The following is a 12904-nucleotide window of genomic DNA, read 5'->3' on the forward strand; positions in this document are numbered from 1 at the left end:
ACTTAGTTTTATCACCCTACAAGCGCTAAAACCTTTTTATTTTCTGAACTTTTAATACTCTGGGATTTCATGTAGGGGTAGTATGCTATCATGCTCTGAGGACAACAGACGTAGGTAAATAAGACTAGTATCTGCCTGTCGGGGAGCTTACAATAAAGTGGAAGAAACAAAACATGCCTAAGTCTAGTTGTTGACACGCTGCCAGCGGAGAAGGGAGAGTCACAGCCAGCTCAAAACACGTGAATGTCAAAAACAGGGAAGGAACCTCCAATGTCGGAGACACAGAGGCCCGCCTCTCCAGGGTAAAATGGCAGTGGAGTTTACACAGCGCTCTAGGACTTGGGGGAGTTTACAGCCATTTGCCATGGTCAAAGCAGGACACCTGCTCCTATAGCTACTTAGATCCCTTTCCTGGGATTTGAGGAATCTTCCTACTAAAGAAGAGCTCTGCTCATCCCCATTATCAGGGAAGCTAAAAGTACCCTGGTCTCAGTCTGAGATTCTCATACTTGAGTGGGCATTAAGCTCAGAAATAGTGCTTGAAGAAATCAATCAGTGGACTCCACCAGCAGAGTTTCTGACTTGGGGGCAGGCCCTGCAGATTGTCAGTTCTGACAAGGTTTCCAGGCTGTGCTTTTGCTGCTACTGGTCCTGAAACACACTGTGAGAAGCACTGTCTAGTGATGTCTATTAGCTAAGATGCAGTGCTAGGGAGGAGCCTGGCAAAAGCAGGGACAGGGAGGATGGACCAGTGCGGTAGTGGTACCGGGGCTGGTTGTGCTACACACTATATTCAGACAAGACCTCCAGCTCTGTGTGGGTCATATTTTGAGCTTCCAGGGGTAGCAGAAGGGGTCAAACATATACTGGGCTTATTATAAAGTCAATAAATGAATAAATTATGTACCAAGGAGCAGGGTTTTTGCAAAATCACCCTAATAGAGCTTATTACAAGTACATCAGTAGTTCAAAACTGGGGACTCTGCTGTGCTGCGGAAATGTGTCCTATAAAGTCTGTGCATTCGTCAAATTAATCACTAATGCAAGAATGTCAAGAGATGGTTCTTAATGTGGGGCTTTTAAGTAATAAGCACTCTACTCTCAGAAATGAATTAATGAGTATAAAATGGGCTAGAGATTATGAGTTCAATCTTTTCTCTTTATGTGTATATGCGTGCAGTATGAGGGGGATGTATGTGTGTGTATGTGTGTGCCCACAGACATGCATATGGAGATTAGAACAGGATGTTGGTACTGTCTCCTATTGTCTTTGCCTTATTGTCTTGGGATAGGTTCTCTCAGCAAGTCATAAGCTCACTATTTTGGGTAGGCTGGCTGGCCAAAAACTATCTGAACTTTTACACTCCCAGGTCTTTCCTGTCTTCACTCCCCAACACTGAAGTTACAGGCATGTGCAGCCATGACTGACTTAATATGCAGGTTCTGGAGAGTTAAACTCAGGTCCTGCCGGGTGGTGGTAGCACACACCTTTAGTCCCAGCACTTGGGAGTTAGAGGCAGGAGAATCTCTGTGAATTTGAGGCCAGCTTGGTCTACAAAGCAAGTTCCGGGACAGCTAGAGCTGTTACACAGATAAACCCTGTCTCAAAAAACCATAAACAAACAAACAAACAGAGTCAGGTCCTCATACTTGCAAAGCAGGCATTCTTATCCACTGAGCCCTCTTGACAGCCTGGTTTGTTTTGTTTGGAACAGAATCACACATATTCCAGGTTGACCTCAAACTCGTGCAGCTGAGGATGGTCTTGAACTCCTGACCTTCCTGTCTTCATTTCTAGAGTGCTGTGATAACACAACCATGCATCACCATGTCATTTTGAGTGCTGCCGAGAATTGAACCAAGCCTCTTGTGCATAGTAGACAAATACTCCACCAACTCATATCCCCAACCTCTTATTCTTTCTGGCCCATGGGATACTTTTCACCAAAGCTCAAAGACACTCACCAGATGTTTCCTGTGTCTTTCGTCCCCCAGCTTCCAGAACCATGAGGCAAATACACTTCTGTCATTTATAAACTGCTCAGTCTGTGGTATTCTACTATAGCAACAGAATACAGAACAGACAAAGACAGCTTTCCAAGGGACATTGGCAATACCTTTGGACATTTTTGATAGCCACAACTGGAGAGAAAAAGGTGCAACTGGAATCTATTGAACAGAGGCCAGGGAGGCTGCTAAATTCTCTGTGATGCCCATAGGAAAGTCCCCACAACAGAGAATGATCTGGCCCACATTTAAGTACCACCTTAGTCTACACTTAAAGTCAGACATGGAAATGAAAGCGTGTTTGTCAATTCCAACCCACCAGCTCCCCTTAGGAAGAAACTGATGGTTCACTTGCCTTTGATCTTAGACACTGCTGGGAGTTTGACTTTCCAATCATGTCACAAGTATTAATTATAACACCTTTTGCTCTCATGTTTAAAAGAGAAGCATTGTTTCAAAAGAATAAGATGCAACCTGAGAAGCAAAACCTTTCTGTTGTACCTCAGGGTAAGGCCCAAGTGCTACTACTCTCATGGGCAGTTCTTTCCTGCTCGGATGAAATGCCTGGAGACTGGGAGAAAGGCTAGCCATAAGGAAAATAGGAAGCCTGTCCTCTCCAAGAGGACCGAAGTTGAAAGGCTGACTTTAAACAGCTTAGATAGCTGGCTCTCATCACAGGAAGGCCCTCACTGTGAATCTAGAGAGCAGATTAGTGGAGTGGTTTCTAGGAAGAGAGAAAACTTTGGGGAGACTGAGCCTGTATCCCTCTCCCACCTCCTATCATACTTTATTCAGATACCTGATCCCACTTTGTACAAAGTCTGCCAGGCAGTTTTACTTTCCAAATCTACTTATACATATAGAGCAGTGGTTCTCAGCCTTCCTAATGCTGTGGCCCTTTAATACATTTCTTCATGTTATGGTTACCCCAACTATAAAAGTATTTTGTTGCTACTTCAGAACTGTCATTTTGCTACTGTTCTGAATCATACTATATATATCTGTTATGCAGGATATCTGATATGTGACCCCTGTGAAAGGGTCATTTGACACAGGTTGAGAAACACTGATCTAGTGCCTTCTGAATCTGGAAGTTTGAACTAATAGTTCAGAAAGATGCTAATGCTAAAGAGGTCTGTCTTTTAGGCCATGTTTCTACCCTGCAGAGATCACAAATCTGCACCAATTGTTATAAGAAAAAGGGAGACACCAGATGTGATAAGCTGAAGGCACCTCGGGGTACTTTGTTATGAATATTTAGATAGTTTTCCTCTTGTTATGAAAATTATGGCAATCTGTTCCTCAGCATGAGTTGCTGATGAATTTCAGTATCATAAAAGCCTTTTGTTTGGGGGTGGGGTGGGGAGAATGTTCCCTGCTTAAATAAATCTGGATCACTCAAAACATACCAACTCACATGAGTATTTTTGAGTCATCATAACTCTGGATCCTGATGTGAGCTTGTGGTTTAGTGTGCTGAGGAGACAGCTGGCAGGAAGAAGCAGCTCTCCTCTGTGCTGCTGGGCATCCTTTGCCATGGTTTCTATTTCAGGCCAGAAGGAAGAAGAAATGAAGCTGCCTGGATAGTAAGCCCAGGGTCATTTCCAAAGGCTGCTCAACACTCTGTAACCTACCTGAACACAGATATGGCATCAGCATCCAGAAACAGGGAACTGATTCAAAAGTTGGAGGAATTCTAATGGCCTGGGGTTCTACTAAATGGCAATCATGGGAGAGCAATTACCCTGAAATTTTCTCTTGGCAAGGAAGGCCAGATGGAGAATGTGTACAGTAAAATTCAGCTGTGAAAATTCTTATCCTCAGATCCGTGGAAAATGCCCAAGAGTAAACAGCAAATCCCTCCAGGCCTGATGCCCACTGACAGGCATATTAACATCGATTTCCAATAATAATGCACACTCTCACAGAACTGTCTTCCTTTTGTTTCTCAGGCTGCTCAATGCTTTGGAGTGGAAAAACCTTCCACAATGGGTCCTAACGCTTTTAGGACTGACTGAGAGGATTTTAAGATGCTGGGAGAAACCTAAGGGCTTTTCTTTGTCTAATGCAACACTCTGACTGCATACATAAAGCAAACCATGAGAATAAAGACCAGAGAAATCAAAGCAAGTAATTTGTCTGGGGTCATGTTGGTAGCTAATAACACCCGGTCCTCCTAGGACTCTTAAGATAAAACACTCCATCTAGTCTCTGTTAAATCCCTGCGTTGTGAATAACCAATTCCCTGACCATAATGCTTCTGGAGAGTCAGGTACATGGATGGGGCTTACTGATATTTATATGACTGAACAAGGCATGGTGGAGGGCTGGCATTCTACCACATGCCTAAGGGAGCCGTCATCTGCAACTGTGTACATCCCCTAGATCAAGGCGCCATCGTTGGCCCTATAAACTGAAGTTCCCAGAAAAAAGTCACATATATGTTGAAGACTCTACAAGGCTGACCTACTGTTTCAAATTTTGACTGTGAAAAGACAGAACAGTATAGATCTTTGAGAATCAAAATTATCTTGGGCTATCTTCATTTCTCTTAATAACTATGTACTATCTACCTCTGTATTGGGGAAATTTCAAAGGCAAAACCTTTGTAAAATACACTTAGCAGATGACTAGCATCCACAAATGCAAAAGCTAAGAATGTCATCGGAGAACATCTAAAACCTAGCCTGCCTACCTGCTGTTTTCATTGAAGAATTGTGGGAAAGCCTTGACTTAGGACTTTCATTTGCTCTGTGGCTATAAAAGGGCTCAGGCAACTGTTCTGTATTGGAACCTGTCATGCGGAGCAACCTCAATGCATGTTCCTAGGCCATGGCCACTCATATTTGGCTCAGCAGAGACTATCTCTGTGAGAGCTGCGGTTTTCTGTCAAGGGCTTCAACATTCCTCTTAAAATACACTGTCCAACGTGGTCACCCATGGGCACACGTGACTAATGAACACTCGAAAATGTGGCTGCTACTCTAAACCGAGATACACAATACCTGCAAACCACACAGAACACTGTGAAGACAAAACACTGGAGAAAAGCACAGCATCTTACTAATAGTTTTATAGAGATTACATATTGAAAAAGTTTTATATATATAAATAACTGGTTATAGATAAGGTTATATATAAGTATGTATGTATATATGTATGTGTGTATATATATTGACCTAAATACATTAAAATTAGCTTCCAATTTTTAATGTGGCCATCAGAAATTTTTAAACTGTATGAAACTAATCTCTTCTCATCTACTAGCCTAGTCCGTCCAAAAGACTTGAGTCTCTTGCCTGAAGATACCATAGGAACACTTGAAGACATTCAAGAATAGATGTGGGGCTGGAGAGATGGCTAAATGGTTAAGAGTGTGTACTGCTCTTGCAGAGGACTGGAGTTCAAGTTCCAGCATCCCCATACCAGGTGGTTCATAAGTGACTGTTACTCCAGTTCCCAGAACTCAGATGCCTCTGCTCTCTGCAGGTACCCGCATTCGCGTGCATATATCCCAACGCAGAAACACATGCATATACATAGTTAGAAATCAAAATAGTTTTTAAAAAGACGTGTTGAGGAGTCCAGCATAAGTGTGTAGTAGGAGACTGCCTGTTCAAAATTCAAACAGAGATAGAAAGAGAGAATAGCTGCCAAAGGAAACAGAAGCCCCAAAACCTTACCAGCAAACCATGAGCCTCGTGGTAAAATACAAAATAATAGGAATGGGTTAATTTAAAATGTAACAGTTAATTAACAAAAAGCCTGAGCTAAAAGGTCAAGTAGTGTTTTTAATTTATAGAGCTTTTATGTGATTATTTCAGGTCTGAGCAGCCGGGAAATGAACGAACAGCCTCCGCCTAAGTAAGTGAAAGGAGAGTAATGATGGCTAAGTGGTTAGGCCTAGCTAATGAGGATCCAGCAATTTCTCATGTGCTTTAGTTCGCACTTTCTGAGTCCTTGGGTCACTTAACCTGCAGAAATATGGACAAACTCTAACTTTGCATGTTGCTGCAATGGATGTGGCAGGAAAGGATCAAACTGCCCCCATCAAAAACAGAAGAATTCTGATTTTAACTTGTCCTTCCAGTACACTCATGGCTGTCTAAGGAGACACATTTGTGTGCTTTTTTTTAATGGATGGATACACAAAAGCTTTCAGAGGTATATAAAGAATTTTGGTAATTAAGGAAACTCACCCTTTGTCCTGCTGTCCATTTCTGGTTTTGATGGATCTGGAGTTGATGTAGCTGGAGGTAACTTCTTCCCAATTGTCTGAGGAGGAAACAGGATGATTTACACATCAGGATGACTCTCTTTATGAGCAAAGGAACAAAATCAAAACCACAGTGGGAAACCCCCCAGACCTGGTTCTGAAAACCACAGCCATGAACTGAGACTGCTCTGTGGATTGGCTGCCACACATTAATGGATTTTGTCCTCAGTGACAAACAAAGGAGTAAAGAAGAAAAAAGGGCTTTTTCTTTGAAGACTCTTTGTGCCTTCTACTATCTTCCTCTCTTGATACTTTTTACAGGTTTCTTATTATTTTGAACAGAAAAAAAAACTGGTGCAGTTTCCTTCATTTTATGACAAGCTGATAAAATTTATGGAGGCCCGGTGCAGATGCTCTAACATAAGCTCACAGTGGAAGAATGAGAACAAGTAGGAAAAACGAAGGGAAGGAATACAGAGATGAGAGCCGGAAGAATGGGTGGGAGAATAGGAAGGTGGACAGACAGGCAGGAGCTAGACTGTTCAGAACCATTGGGCCTTCATTAAGTCCTTTTTACCATCTAAGAAACCATTTACCTTGTGGGTGTGAGCAAAAATTTCTTGTCCTTTAGGAAGAATATACCTATCTCATAAAACAAAAGCAAGGAGGGTCTTCAGCTCCATTCCTACCAGTTGGTTAGTCCTCCAAGACCTAAATGTCGACACCTCAGACCCGATGTCCATTGATCAGTTTTGTTTAAAAAAATAAAACCAAGCCAAACACTTTGAGTCTGCTCTTCTACTTCATTTGAAGCTAATTCTATTATTCTTATTTACGAATCATCCTTAGGAAAGACTGTCCCTGCCTAAAGATGTCCCTGAGGTCACAGGCTATCCAGCAGTTCAGAACCCAAATCAAACACAGGAACAAGCCAACTCAACCATTCCAGAGGTGAGAGCTGTTTCCACTCTTCTTTCTGCCCTTACACCCCTGTAAACATGATTAATGCCCAATGAGAAGTGTCCACTGACATGAGAGAAACCATTGCCACATGCAAATAGCCAGGTGAATTGACATTCCCAACAATGAAGCCACCAGGAAAAACAAACTTTCTGTCCCGTGAACATGGGAAGAACAATAAACTGTGTCATTAAAAACTGGTATGGTTGGTTTTTTTCTTCAAATGAAACTCATTTGCCATTTTTTATTTGAAAAGGTTCTTCATGTTGTGATTGTTGAAACTAACATTAAATATGAATAAATCACAGAAAGAGGAAAAGATAAATCAAATCTTCAGACCTTCATGAATTTTTAAAAACGTTTGTGACAGAAAGCCTTTGCATTTTACACGGTGACATTTTCATTTAGTGCCACAAGGCTTTCTATATTGGATGAAAAAATGAAAACCCCAAATAATAAGCCACTCTTCTACCACTAAGTACTCAAAAGAATAGTATTTTATGATTTCAAGGAAATATCAAGGAAGTTTTTTTTAAAAAAAATATGTTTGATGTTCTTCTGCTAGAAGGTCAAATTTGATGAAGAAACAGTTTGGGGATTATATTGAAAAGTCAGAAGGGAACCTGGAAGCTCTGGGAGCCTCATTCTCCATCCATACTGCTGGAAGCATGCCTGCCAATCTCTTTGCCCCTCCCTTGGTTTGGCAGAGGCTGGAATAAAGCTTTACTCCCATTAACACATTAGGGAGAGGCAAACAAAAGCAAGGAAAACTTCAGTTATCACCAATGGGGAAAAGAGGGAGTCTGGAGATACAGTACCAGCAAGGGGCTGCTGCCCGTCATAGCTTTGTTCACGCTCCTAAAACAAAGAAACCAATAAACAATCACAAAGCGGAGACATCAAATGAATAGTGTGGGCTTTAAAGCAGAAATGCTGCCTTCTGAAGAAAGCCTTGCAGATTTCAGAACCTTGTAATTTCTCTTTTGGGAGCCAAAGAAAGTGCTGCCTTCATGCCTGACATCCTGATTTACCAGAAAGTCCAAGTCACCAGACACCAAGAAACACTATTTGCTAAATGCACTTACAGAACAAAACGAATGCACACTCTGCCTTTTTTCTTCAATGCTTCAGAAAAATTCCAGTGCACTGACTTCCATGGGTCCCAGCAATAGGGGTCCCAGTGAAATTTGTATTATGCTCATCTTCTGGGGGATGGTGAACCTTACATCCTTTGCCTTTCTGGACCACAATCAGAAATCCAGAGGGTAAGCCGCGCTCCTCCCCATTCAGTCAGGTCCCACAGGGGTTCCAGAGATGGAGGGCACTGTGGCGCTTCTCTCTCTGCTAGAAGCTACACTGGCTAGTTAACCGGCAAAGCCTGAAAACTTGTCAACTGGGCATATTCCCAGGCCTTGGCCCCAAACCTTCTCAATCAGAAACCCTGGGGATGATGCCAAGCAGCCTCTGAGGGGATACACCCTCCGTGGGACTCTGATACATGCCCCTGTTTGAGAACCACTGACCCTGATGTAGCAGGGATTCTATTAGTGAGAATTAAATGTCCTTTATTGGATTAAAAACTCTGGTTCCTGTTTCCATACTTAGAAACAGTATTAAACATCTCTTAATGCTACTTCCTCTCCCTTTCTCTTTTCTCTTGATTTAAGCACATAATGCTGCTATGTAAACTACACATGTGCATCGACATCATATATAGCTGAAGCTCAGCTGCAAAGCAGCCCCCCCCCATGCACAAATAAAACAGGGGCTCTCATGCACCTGGGAGGTAGCAAAGGTCATGCTTATGCCTGATTGTGGCAGAGGACTCAGGACCTCCACCTTTCTTAATGCCTCTTTCTCAGCCTGGCAGCTTCTCACCCTCCTGAGTAGCATAAGGAAGATGGTTTGTCCAGGACATGCCCAGTGAAGCCCATGGGCATTGTGCTGCCGTGGCTGGCACAAGGCATAGTTCCTAAGAGACCAGCTGGGAGCCTCAGTTCACTGCGTGACTTCAGAAGGAACAGACTCTCAAGTTCTGCTCTCTCGCTTGGTCCTCCATTTCCTTTTGCCTTTTGTGCAAGTCCCTAAATGTTTCCCAGCCAGGGCCTCCATGGTGATCAGGTGTGCTTGTTCCCTGACCCAGAAGCCCCTACTTGGAATGGCAGTAGATATGTACACAGAGGACCACACGGAGCTGAATACTCCACAAACAGGCCAACGCTTTGGATATGCTTCAAAATGCAGCAATTTTCACATTGGTATCACTTTTTGTCTCTCTTGCCTACAGCGTGAACTCCACTTTAAATCTAATTTAGGGGCTAGAGAGACGGGTTAGTGATTAAGAGCACCTAACTGCTCTTGCAGATAGATCCAGGTTTGGTTTCTAGCATCTACATCAGGTGGGTCACAAACACCTGTAACTTCGGTTCCTTGGGATCCAATGTCCTCTGGAGTCTGAGGGCTTCTGCATAAACATGGTGCATATAAATTCATGTAAGCATAAATAAAAATAATAAATACATCTTTAAAAATAAAACCAGGCTGAAGAGTTGGCTCAGTGGTTAAGAGCACATCCTCCTCTTGAAGAGGACCCAGGTTTAATTCCCAGCATCCTCTTAGCAGTTTACAACTGTCGCTCCAGTTCCAGGGATCTGATGCACTCTTCGGGCCTCCGTGGGCACTGCATGTACATGGTGCACACCCATGCAGACCAAACCCGTATAATGCAAAAAAAAAAAATTTAAATTAAAATAAAACTCAATTTTAGAAATCAGAAAATCTATTCCTTTGAATATTTAGTAATATTAATCCATCTCCCTTTAGTTCTTGTCAAGAGCACAAAGCAAATTTTGGTGAACCCAGGGTAGGGAGGGAGGGCATCCTGTCTACAGTGGGGGTTTCATGTACATGTGCTTCTAGCTCCACAGGATCCAGCAATACAGCATCACAACAGATAAGTACCATATGATTTCAATTAGTAGAGTAAGTAACACTTTCCTTTTTATATGCCAAGACAAAGACAATCACTGGGATTGAGTTCAGGGAAATCCAGTTCCCAAATGACGAATGTATCTGTTCTCTTTGTGACTGTGGAATCCTGCTCAAATCGTGGGTACAAAAGCACTCCTCTGCTGTTATAATTCAGGTGCAAACTCCCTTGAGTGGAAAAAAGTTTTTAATAACAAGTCAATGTTTAAATCCCATCTCTGAAAGTCCCCTTTCCAAAGACCATTACACACAAGCCTTGCAATCCAAAGGCAGCCAGGATCACTGGGGCAGGGGTAGGGACTCCCTGCATTCTAAGAGCCGCTGTCCAGGAAGTATGGGATTGTCTGAGAAACTCCATGAAGCCATTACTCATGCACGCACACAAAGGCAAACCCAAGGGTAAAACTGAAGTTCAAAGATGGCTCCTTAGTGTTATTCTTTATATAACACCAGCATCTGATAGTACCTTTTCTCTTTCCGTCCATTATGGATTCATTAGAGTTTCTTCAATATGCGGCAAGTAAAGGGACAAGAAGGCAGGGAGTTGTCAAGCACTAAAGCGACACCGTTGTGGAGCTGGTTCTCCACAGTAGTGTGTTTAGGGGTGCCCAAGAGTGCAGCACAGTCACCCTACTCATCTCCAGGAGATGGAGAGATACAGGACACAGGATGGATGGAAGGCAGCACAAAACTGTATTTATATGCAACTGTATCTACAGTTTTGCAGCTTGTGTCTTAAACCAAAACTCTTATCTTTATTTTCACACAGTCCTTTCATTAACATGTAATGACTCATGGCATTATGAAAAGTCTTCTTGGCGTTCAGTAGGGAGGGGTAGGAGCCGAGCATGTCAGAGCCAGAAAAGAACCAATATAAAGAGCTGTCCTTAAAATGGAGTGCCTTGTGGGCCCCCACTGGAAGGCTCTCCGTTCTGTGTGTGACTGCCAATTTGCTTGCATTTGGTGGACCCCACTTCAACTGTATGATACCAACAGAAGATATGCCACAGTAAAACATATCTTGAAGTTCTAAAACTAAAAGGCATGGCCTAGTACATGTAGTTCTTTCTGGTCCAGGGTCAGGATTTGCTTTTGAAACACTTCCTGTGTTGAGATGTCAATTCTTGCTTTTCGGGGCGGACTCTCTGAAGCTAACTATGAGAAAAACAAAATGCTAAGAAGAACCTTCTGTTGGGTATGGTGGCTCGTGCCTGTAAATCTCAGCACTTGGGAATGCCGAGGCAGGAGGATTGTTGAATTCAAGGCCATCTTGGGAAGCACAGCAAAATCTGCCCTCAAAGAAGCAAAATAAATACATAAAAGTAAAAGTTTAAAGATAGTAAATTTTTTCTGATTATGAAATTGAACTTAAGATTTAGGAGTTATTCAGATGACTTTCACTTACCTGAGTTGTTTTAGAAATTCAGAATCCAAATTTGCTGAACCTCTTTGCCTAACCACAGTTAAAGCCTTAAGTGATTCCTGGCTGCTTTAAAAGCACTTGTCAATTCTAAAACATTTGGCAGTTTAAGTACCTTTGTTTCAGAAATTGAGCAGGACCTAGACGTTCATTATTTTCTTACCCTCACAAAATATGAGGTTAGTAAGTGGTTGCTGGGTAAAGCAGGGAGCTTGGGTATCATCCACGCCCCCACAAAACCTAGCATAAGACTCTTGTCATATCAAGTCCAAAGAGAGGAGATGTCCTCCTTGACAAATCAGAGGACCCCAACACTTCAGTCATTGTCATACGTCAATATTCCCCAACCTGGTCTGGTCACTGGTGACAGCACACTGTCTACACTGTCCAATGTTTTCCTAGGCGCCATCACTCTTGTTTTTAATGTACACATGTTCTCTCTCTCTCTCTCTCCCTCTCTCCCCTGAAATAATCTTCAGAAGTGTATTCCCCCACAGCGCTCTAACCAATCAACTAATCAAGAAAACACCTAATCCCTAACTTGGTACATTTGGAAAACACTGAATACTGTTTATGTTTTACAGTTACTATTTAACTTTAGCCTTAAGTTGTCTCAGTGTATTCCAACCTTCCCTGAGCATAGAACATCTTTTGACAGCAGTGAGACACCACAAGAAAGAACATTCTATAGAACAAATAGGTGAACACTATCCCTTTTCTAAATTGTCTTAACTATCATTTCTGTGTCCTAGGAGCATGACTTGGAATTCACCTCCAAGGACCCTTGTCACACCTTCCACGGGATCCAGCAATGAAGTTCTTAGTGCATATTCCTTCCTTCCTCTTTGACTCTGATCTGGAGTCTTTCATCCTCCCAGGGGGCTACTTTAATCATTTTTCAGTCAAGGATCCTGCCCAGACTGAACCTTCTTTATTGGTCTGTCATGAGACAGTTTTCAAGCACCCGCTACACCTCTTAACACACCTGCATCAAAGCAATGTACTGCTACTTGATTACTGCTCGTGCAAATCCAACTGTGCTGGCCAGTATTATGTCAACTTGACATATAAACTAGAGTCATCTGAGAGGAGGGAACCTAAGTTGAGAGGATAGCTCCATAAGCCCAACCCTTACGGTTGGTGCCATCCCTGGGCTGGTGGTCCTGGATTCTATAAGAAAGCAGGCTGAGCAAACCACGAGGAGTAAGTCAGTAAGCAGCACCCCTCCATGGCCTCTGCATCAGCTCCTGCCTCCAGGATCCTACACTGTTTGAGTTCCTGTCCTGATTTCCTTCTGTGATGAACAGCAATGT

At 42.7% G+C, this 12904-nt stretch overlaps 1 protein-coding gene across 1 annotated transcript in view; it reads right to left on the bottom strand.

Moving 5' to 3' along the window:
- Nucleotides 1–12904, bottom strand: part of LOC121441312 (SH3 domain-containing kinase-binding protein 1-like) — a 167395-nt gene that overhangs the window by 98941 nt on the left and 55550 nt on the right. The window contains exon 7 of the mRNA XM_041642448.1: nt 6207–6282. Coding sequence (XP_041498382.1) covers nt 6207–6282 — 76 coding nt within the window. The remainder of the gene's footprint in view (nt 1–6206; nt 6283–12904) is intronic.

Source organism: Microtus oregoni, unplaced genomic scaffold (assembly GCF_018167655.1).
Source record: "Microtus oregoni isolate MIOR12 unplaced genomic scaffold, Mior012 000074F_ref0000038, whole genome shotgun sequence".
Taxonomy (NCBI): Eukaryota; Metazoa; Chordata; class Mammalia; order Rodentia; family Cricetidae; genus Microtus; species Microtus oregoni.